At 46.4% G+C, this 8853-nt stretch overlaps 2 protein-coding genes across 3 annotated transcripts; one reads left to right on the top strand and one right to left on the bottom strand.

The window, feature by feature from the left end:
* Positions 1 to 41: 41 nt before the first annotated feature.
* LOC9663507 (phosphoglucomutase, cytoplasmic 2) lies at positions 42 to 2858 on the bottom strand. Of its 2 annotated transcripts, XM_024667294.1 has the most exons (17): positions 2717 to 2858; positions 2550 to 2631; positions 2436 to 2491; positions 2263 to 2376; positions 2141 to 2203; positions 1974 to 2093; positions 1816 to 1916; positions 1603 to 1762; positions 1397 to 1554; positions 1235 to 1330; positions 1120 to 1183; positions 981 to 1062; positions 738 to 913; positions 597 to 673; positions 408 to 540; positions 231 to 347; positions 42 to 176 (listed from the first exon to the last, which is right to left on the bottom strand). In XM_024667294.1, the coding sequence occupies exons 1-17, from the start codon at positions 2795 to 2797 to the stop codon at positions 105 to 107; spliced, it is 1752 nt and encodes a 583-aa protein (XP_024523062.1). In that variant the 5' UTR covers positions 2798 to 2858; the 3' UTR covers positions 42 to 104. The 2 variants fall into 2 exon arrangements, with proteins under 2 accessions (XP_024523062.1, XP_024523061.1); XM_024667293.1 differs by having other exon boundaries at positions 981 to 1183.
* On the top strand, positions 2796 to 3569 carry LOC9663523. The gene is made up of 3 exons (XM_024667299.1): positions 2796 to 2819; positions 3098 to 3202; positions 3318 to 3569. Exons 1-3 carry the CDS (start codon positions 2796 to 2798, stop codon positions 3561 to 3563), a joined length of 375 nt encoding a protein of 124 aa, XP_024523067.1. The 3' UTR covers positions 3564 to 3569.
* Positions 3570 to 8853: the final 5284 nt, after the last annotated feature.

The following is an 8853-nucleotide window of genomic DNA, read 5'->3' on the forward strand; positions in this document are numbered from 1 at the left end:
CATTAAATATTTGGTTTCGATCTCTCGTGGAGAAGTTATGGAGCATCCTGAAAAGTAGTTTTATTCACAAAAGAAGAACTAGTGCTGTGCCACATCAAATCCTTTCAAGTGATGACCGTGGGAGAAGAACGCTTAGTAAACTCCTCCATTTTACACAGCTTAAGAGCCACGTCCACCTGAGCACCAACTCATCACTCGTGATTTCTTGGGCAAAAAACAAATATACTTACCAGCGGTGCGAGTGTTTCCTGTGCGTCTCCGCCAGTCTTGGCTTTGTCTTGAATGTACTGTTCAATGTAAACTCGAATAGTCGCCCCCACAGAGCCAGTGCCAGATAAACGAAACACCTGAAACGAAGCGGACGACGTTTTAAACAATCTCTGCGAAAGAGAGTTTCCTTTACTCACAAGTCGAGAGCCATCCTGGAAAAGAAAGCGGATTCCTTGGTGGCTTGCGACGGAACCATCAACTGGATCTTTGTACTCAAACTCGTCTGCTTCTTTGATACCAGCGACATCAGATCGAATCCCTGACACTATTCTGCATGCTCACACTGTCAGGGAAGACCCACCCCTGGGGAAAAAACTGAGGCTTACTTGTTCAAATCTGGTATGGAGGACTGGAGTTCCACCAAATGGTCCATCACTTTCTTCGCAGCATTAGCATCCACATTCTGGCAGGCAGAACAAAAAGGAAGAGAGAAAGCATTAAGTCATGCCAAACGTCTTACATCTTACCTCGTAGTCATATCGGGTGTAGAAATGACGACCGTAAGTGGCCCAGTGTTGGCGGACGATATCCTCCACAGTTACAAGCTTGCCGCCAGCCGGAACATCCTTGTTCTTGTAAGCAAGAATGGAAAGCCATGCCAACACTGCCCAGAGCCCGTCTTTCTCTCTTATGTGATCCGAGCCTGCAAACAAATACAAAAGCAACACAATATACACACAGGAACACTAATTTCGAATGTAAAGAGTTACCGGTTCCGAAACTTTCTTCACCACAGATGGAACACATGCCAGCATCCATCAAGTTTCCAAAAAACTTCCATCCAGTAGGGACCTGCAACGCAACATGTACGCGTGTGTAGGAAAGCAAGAACAAGAGAAATCCTATCACCTCAAAGAATCTGAGCTTTAAGTTGTTCGCCACGACGTCCAAAGCTGCAGACGTAGGCATGCTCCTGAGAATCGTGTACATGACTCAAGGATTCAGCTGCAGCGTCTACACATACCTCGCAACACCTTTCAGACCGGAACGAAAATACGGTATCGAATCCACGGCATTTGCAGCGATAATAGCCACTGAATCTGATGGAGTTACGAAAAACCTGCATTGATTCCGTTAGCTTAGAAAAGCTAAAGCGGACTGGAAGCGCAAGAAAGATAAATACTACCTCTTTCCTAGGATCATGTTACGATCGGCGTCACCATCGGCTGCAGCTCCAAATTCAGGTGGATCGGCAGGAGGGCCGGTCTTCCCCAGTCCCATGCGCAAAACAAGCTCTTTTGCGTACGTGAGATTGGGATCCGGATGGCCTCCACCAAAGTCCTCCTGTAGAAAACGTTGAAGTATAGAACAGGAAGAAAGAAAAACACAAACCTTGGGGATGCAGTTACACAAGGAGCTCTCTTTTGCTGACAGCTCCTGGACGAAGAGTTTTGTAGCGTATGCACCAGCCACACCATGTAAGCCATCGAAACAGAAAGAGAAATCCGGTCGCGCCAAGAGCTCCTTGATTGCCGAGAAATCGAAAATACTCCTGATCACACGATCGTTACGTCACAGATACAAAAGCTACAGGAGAAAGCTTACTTCATCAGCTTCACGTAATCGTCAGCCGAGTCAAACACTTCAACGTTGAAGGGACCATCGGGACCAGTAAAGCTTGAAGTTCCAATTTGAGCAATGTCAACCTGACGTTTCAATACACGCTCTTGAAATAAAAACAGAAGAAAGCACCAAGTTCTTACATCTGGAAGGCCATCGGCCGTATAAAACTCATTGATAGTTGTTGTAGTCTCGTAGATCTTATTAGTCAAGCCTTCCAGAGCAGGGCCACCATTCTCTGTGTTGTATTTTATCCCGAAATCCTGACGCAAGGACGAACAGTCAGGCTCCAAAAACTTATAAGAAAAACCTCGTGAGGTCCTCCAGGATTGTGGCTCGCGGTCAATATAAACGCACCAGATGCTTTTTCCCCCTGAAAGAAACAAAGCACAAGCATATATCAATCGCCAAGTGCTTGCGAGAAATACTCACCTCTTGTCCAACGCAATTCCGAATGATAGCTGACACCGCAGGAGTGGAAAGCAATCCATTCTGCCCGATCCAAATCCTCCGCACTCCATTCGCCGCAGCGATTTTGATGATAATCTGTGCAAGTTCTCCTCTAAGCCATAGCGAGATAAAAGCGAAACAAAAACACCACTCACTTGGATTGCTTCCCTGGAGAAGTATCGACCATCGCCAGAGACAACAATGGTTTTCCCTGAAGGAAATCACGAAATGGAATCAAAGTCGCGCTCTTCGCAGATCCAATCACTTGCCTTTCACCTTGTCTTCCCCCAATGCGAAGAATGTGGCCTGGACGAAGTTGTGCAAGTAATTTTCCTTCTGGAACTCAGTCACCTGCGCAGAAAATGGAGGTCGATCTCTTCTTTTTTCCAGCTCAGTTCTCCCAAGAAAAAAAGAGAGCATTGGATCGAATGTATACCTTCTTGCGCAATCCAGAAGTCCCGGGCTTTTGGCCCTCGTGTGGAGAAGTAGTGCGCTTGGCGACCGTGAAGCTCGCCATGGATCCAAGATCTCCAACACCAGCCCTAGCTAAATGATCCCAAATATTTTTTTAGGGTTGTCAAGATAATAGGAGATTCCACGCGTCCAGCCATAGAAATGCACAGCAAAAAAAGAATTTAAAGGTTTGTCCTGCAATTGGTAATAAACGTGTAGATCAATCTTGAACCGTTGGATGTGGACAAGTTTTCCCTCCAAATTTTCGTGACAAGCCCTAGTAAAGCCCTAGAGATATAGAATAGAATGGCGGGCGTGATGGCACGATCGGTCACTTCCATCGCCTCGATACTCGCCGCGCCAGCGATCCATATCCATTTGGCGCGGCGGCTGGGGTTTCGAGGCTCCTCTGGCGGCTGCTTCTCCGCGGACAGGGCTCGATCGCGCAAGTGTTGGAGCCTTTCGCGAGGTAAGAGCTAGGTTCAAGAAATTTTTATTTTCCTGCGCGGGTGTCTGCGATCCAATGGAAGTCTTTCCAATCCAGCGCTCTTTTCAATCTCATTGGGATTACGTCCGACACGCAGCAGCTGAGCTTCGTGGAGAAGGTGTTGCTCACTCGAGCCGATCTCTTCAACACGCTGGCTCCTGGATCGATCAAGTCATCTTCTAGCGGCCGCTGGATCCTGGAGCTCTCTCTTTTGGACAGCTCCTTTCTAGCCACTGTGGGTCTTTTACGGGAGCAAGCGTATAGTGGCCGAAGCTCTTCTCCACCACTGTCAACTTCCAGACGAAGAAGTAAAAGCCCTTCGAGAGGATTTGCTATTGCTTAGACTCTATGGAGCACTCTCCGTGGAAAAGCTTGTGCTCTTCTACTGGCACCCGGACAAGAAGTTCTCGGCTGCACGACGGGGTGACTTATCTTGCAACTTCATACGTTACCTCCTGGATCTCTGCCACACGGTCTACTGCTGCATTGACGTTAAGGATGGCAATGGGAAGTTGGGACCGAAGAAGAACCGGACACAGAAGCTGCAGATATCCATTGTCAGCTTGTCGGAGAAAGATCTCGCGGTGGTTCGAGGCTTCGAGCTGCGGATGACTTCCGGTGTTTCTTCTCCTCTCTCGAGTGGAGGTTTCCATCGGTGTGCTCTGCTTGTTCCTGAGAAGTACACTCCTGCGACCAAATACCAGGGTGACGAGTGGACCACAAGTGACGTTCCAGGGAAAATGAAGGAGTGGGGGAATGTCGGCCTCGCCTTTAGCCAGCTCAGTGAAGATACGCAAGCTGTGTTGAGCTTGAAGGCTTCAAAGATCTGAGCACGAAGCTCAATGCGGTTGAACAACGGAGGTCCTAAGAGAACTCTTCAACAACGAACAGCACCTGATGGTGATGAAGATGGCAGTGTTGAAGGTCTTTGCAGACCGGCTTATGGCTTACCTGAGGCGACACTGTCCTTGGGAAGAAGGGATATATTCGAAGGAGCATGGTCAAGGTGCAGCTTTTCAACTAAGCGGTCCCAGTGTTTCTCGACTACACGAAAAATTCTGGCACGTCTACCACGGATCAGGACAAACGAATTCTGAAGACTCTGGAGTCGAGGCTGAACAGCGTCTTGACAGGTGATAGCAGCCGGGGCTTCATGCTGTTCGTTGGCTCGAGAGTGGTATTTGATGGCGAAAACACTTACACCAGACGGAAGTCTGGCACCCGAGAGTCCGGGCTCGTGCTGTATGGAGAATGGCTTTCCGGAACCAATGACAATGGTTCACAATGCATCTTCAAGCTCACTAGCAGTGGTTGCGACAAGAGTCCAGTGTTCAGCAAAGGCACTTTTACGTGCACCGTGGACAAGCACTTCTGGATCTTCTGGAGAAGCAGCAAAAGCCACATCAAGTTCGACACTGTGGTGTCTGGATTCTTGACTTGGCTTGGCTTCCATGGCAGTGTAGGCCTTGAGGGAGAGGCTCGTTTGCTGAATTCGTAATCAGCCACAAAGCAGAGCTCGGGATTCTCGAAGCAGAAGATTAGGTACTCTTCACAGTTGCGCTCGCAGGCAACGATCTCCTGTTCCCGTTTGTGACGAGGAATGCCACTCTATGCGAGAAAATGTGGCACGAGATATTGACGGGGGAAGAAAACACAGAGTTCGTGGCGGGGAATGCAGTAACTTCCTGGGCGGGTGTAATCTATGAGCACAGGCGACTTAAGTTTCTGAGAGACGTTTTCGAAGACGTGGACGAAGTGTTCTTGAGAAAAGTCCGAATTGGTGGCAGAATACAGGTCGGAGCTCTCTAAACCCGGGGCCTCATGCCCGACAATCACGATTACTCACTGCGAGAAAAGATACAACGGCCAAGTCAGAGTTATGTTCAGGTGAAACGTACCTCAGAACGAGCGCGTGTCGTGGAAAGCAGTCGAGCTCGTACCCGCAAAGAGGACTTGGAAGCGCAGGCCCAGAAGTTCGAACATCTGATTTTTCCGAGGTTCGCTGAGCAGCGGGAATTTTTCGACATGGATTCGTCTCAGTTCATGCTCCTCAAGTCAGGCCAGGTGCTTGTTTTCATCAGAGATGTCCTAACTTCCCGTCTGGACATACACCTTATCGGCTACTTTGGAGCACGTTCGACTGGACCGCCGAAGACATTCAACAGAGGAGCGGATCTTCTCGCGTTTGACGAGTCTTTGAGGCTTCTAGCTCTCTGGAACTTCCTTCTTTATCGATCAAAGTTTTCAGATTTGGCGAGTCGTTCCGGGAGTTAACTTCGAACGGAGTCACCATTCAGCTTGGGGGCTATAGGGGCAGCAGAGACATCACCTGGATGGAGTTTGTACCGGGCAAAGAGGAACTTCTCGTCACCGACGTAACACGCTGTGTTCGGGTTTTTGAAGTGGTGCAGCCTGCCATGATGAAGGCTCGAGTCATCCAACTTCCGCCGTCCTTTTTGGGGCCTTGTTTGACGTCGGACGGGCTCTGCCTGCTTGCAGTGTGCGGAAGTCCTTCAGAAGATGGGGTGGCACTTTCGGCTGAAGTGCATAGGCTAGACGACAGTTTGGAACATATGAAAACCGTGGATCTGGGACTAGCAGTCCGAGACGGGAATAACTTCCAGCTCGCGACTTATCCAGCGGCTGGAGGTTGACAAAGGGAAAGACTTCTCGTTTCAGCCTTCAGTTCTTTGGAGACGAGGCTGCTCAGATCGAGCCGCAGGGTATATTTTAAGTAAAGAAAGATCTATAGTGGTTATGTTTTTCATCTCCACTTTATTTTGTAAATTCAAAAAAATTGGGAATGAAGAGAGATAATTTTTTCAAAGTGCATTATGAAATTATAAAAGAAAATTGCCATCTTCCTTGGATATCAAGGCTAGCTCTGAACATGCTAAACTCCATGAGATGCTGCAAGCTAGATTACATTTCGCTCAATTAGTTCATGTGTTTCTATCAATCTCATCCAGCATAGTCAGTGTGTTGTGCTGTAAGTCTTCATCACTCAGAACAACATGGGCAAAGTCATTGAGCTTACATTGAATCTCTTCAAAGTGAGAGTTTGTTCCTGTAGGAGATTAAATGTGAAGTTAATCCTTATGTATGTTGAGTGGCATTAGTAATAGCATTGCTTACCTTTGATTTGAAGCCCTCGCCAGCTTCTCCTGGACAAAGTTGGCCACCTCTATGCTCGTCCTCTTGCCGGATGAGACCATACAAGTGCACGAATTGCACGAGGAGGGACAAGTACCAGATGCTGGCTGGGAACGATGAGATCGTCAAGGATGAGTGATTGACCCACAAGAAGATCCATGCAAAGGTGGCAGAGAGGAGATTTCTAGAACTTTTTCAATGCTGGCAAGGTGGCAAGATCTAGAGTGTTCCAAAGCTGCAAGCATAAAGTATTAACCTTCGAAGTGTATAATTGCAGCAAAATTATGAGTAATCTAGAAGAAAAAAAAATAGTAAAGGAGGTAAAAGCATTAAATATGGAAAAACCTCTTCATTTTTATGCTGCTCCAATAAGAAGCATATCTTCCATCTTACCTCATCCTCATGAAATCCTCATCCCCTCATTGGAGAAATAATTGTCATCCTCCACATATTGATTCTCTTCATTGCTGTGCTTTGGATCTCTGGTCACTTGGAGATGGATTCATGGCCACCTTGAGCTTCTTGAGGTGCTAACTCTTCTCAGGACAATAGCCATAGCTCACTCCCATAGCATAAATGCAAATTTTCTTAAAGATTGCAAAAGCTTCATGATGAAACACAACAAGTAGAAAAATCGAAGCAAGTAACAAAAACCATACAAAAACTCACAAAAGAGATCAACTAAAAGCTTTCACGAGATGTAAGCAAAGGAGTGTCCGTTTTATAATTTCTCACAAACCTCTTTCGCAGGATACTATCAACTTTGGGACACTTGGGAACATGACATCAGTCTGAGCAAAGAAGTAATGGTCTAAACTTTTAGGTTCTTTAACAATATTTAATGTAACACAAACTTCTTTCCAGGACTTATATGAGTTGAATAACGAACTCTCAGGAGTGTCCAGTTCGTGTAGAAGATACACTTGGCAAACAAGTGGAAAGTTCCAAAGGATGCATTGGTCCAGTGAAATTTCCATAGTATGGTATATGTAATTACGTTTATTTAGTTTTCTTCCTTTAACTAATAGACTTCCCAAACACGAAAAGGAGATTAGCTCTACAGCTGGATGGTGTTTGGAATTGTGATCAAAGGTCGTGTTTGTGGGAATCAACCATGGTATGAGCAATGTTATGCAATTTAAAACCCTTGTTTCCATTTCTTTTGAGATATTTGATTGTCAAAAGTAGCTATGAAGGTGATCATTAAGGACCAATACCTACCAAGTTTGAAATTTATCACAGCTAGCTAGTGTTTCATTTGAGAATGTTAAGAAGCTCAAGGCTTACTTGAAGCAATTGCATCCCCTTTGCCCACGCTGTAGTGAACAAGAAAACTTTGATTACTTCAACAATCATTGTGCTGTCCAATGCTATTATAGGTGTTGTAGCAACACACATCACAAGTTCATATACAGTGGCACCATGAGGCCCAAGAAGGATTGCAATGTCGACATGAAACACCCCAAAAAGCGGACCAAGAAGCAGCAGCAGCAGCAGCACAAGCCAAGCAGGCCTGATAGTGGCAAGAAAGACATAGTGTTGGTGAGTCAAAGCTCTAGTAGCGATCAGTCATTTCCAGTCAGCAGTGAGCTCTAGAGTTTGATTGAGTCTCTCATAAAAGATAGGGAAGATAGGCACATGTCCCAACACACATGTGGCACAAGTGGGGAGAAAGTCCACATAAATTCCAGTGAGGAGGATGAGGGTCTCAAGGAATTTGTCAAAGATTTCAAGGTTGATGAGGGGGATGATAGTGATCTCTTGTTGGGTCTCCATGGAGTGAAAGAAAGTAGCGATCCACAACAAGCCCAGGATCTTGTACCTGACCTGGACAGTTTTGCCATGGAGTTGGAGGAGCAAATTGAACTAGTGGATGAAGAAGAATGTGACTTTGCTTTGGAATTGAAGGAGGAAATAGAGCAAGAAACTGCAGTAGTGAGGGAGTAAATGATGTTGGTGTGGAAGGATGAGGTGAAGAAGATCAATTGTAAATAGAGACGACCTGATTTCCAACTCAAATCGTGGGGGTGCACAAAATCTTGTGCTAATTCATTAGCAAAAATGTCATTTCAACAAATATATTTTCATAATTTTATTAACCAATAAAAATGTGCCACATGTGCTGGTGAAGTACCGTCAACGCGTACTCGCTCATCTTGTGAAGGTGAACCTAAGCAAAAATCCCTTCCATCACCAGGGACCAAAGCAACACACACGCATGAGTGCTGGCGCAGCGAAGCCGCTGAGATCGCCATTCAAGAACCCTAACAAAATGCCTGTCTATGGAGGAATGGAATGCTCTGATCGATGCTACCGCCACGTGAAGAAGTTCCAAGCAGCGCGCTGGGATTTCCGATGCCATGCGTGGTCGCCGTAGATGCTGTGGATCACGGCTAGAAGAGAAAGCTCACTGCGTTCTCGTGATCTTCGCGATTCTCTTCCGGAAGGACAAGTGGAGGAATGTGCTTTGCCACGTTCGT

Source organism: Selaginella moellendorffii, unplaced genomic scaffold (genome assembly GCF_000143415.4).
Source record: "Selaginella moellendorffii unplaced genomic scaffold, v1.0 SELMOscaffold_167, whole genome shotgun sequence".
NCBI classification, from domain to species: Eukaryota; Viridiplantae; Streptophyta; class Lycopodiopsida; order Selaginellales; family Selaginellaceae; genus Selaginella; species Selaginella moellendorffii.

Excerpts from the sequence above, each read along its gene's own strand:
- LOC9663523 (XM_024667299.1), top strand. The coding sequence starts at position 2,796 with ATGGATCCAAGATCTCCAACACCA. Across the intron at positions 2,820-3,097 it reads ATCCAAGATCTCCAACACCA|CGATCCATATCCATTTGGCG; the intron begins GCCCTAGCTAAA and ends TCGCCGCGCCAG. Across the intron at positions 3,203-3,317 it reads GTGTTGGAGCCTTTCGCGAG|CAGCTGAGCTTCGTGGAGAA; the intron begins GTAAGAGCTAGG and ends TCCGACACGCAG.
- LOC9663507 (XM_024667293.1), bottom strand. The coding sequence starts at position 2,797 with ATGGCGAGCTTCACGGTCGCCAAGCGCACTACTTCTCCACACGAGGGC. Across the intron at positions 2,632-2,716 it reads CTTCTGGATTGCGCAAGAAG|GTGACTGAGTTCCAGAAGGA; the intron begins GTATACATTCGA and ends TTTTCTGCGCAG. Across the intron at positions 541-596 it reads TCCATACCAGATTTGAACAA|AATAGTGTCAGGGATTCGAT; the intron begins GTAAGCCTCAGT and ends GTGAGCATGCAG.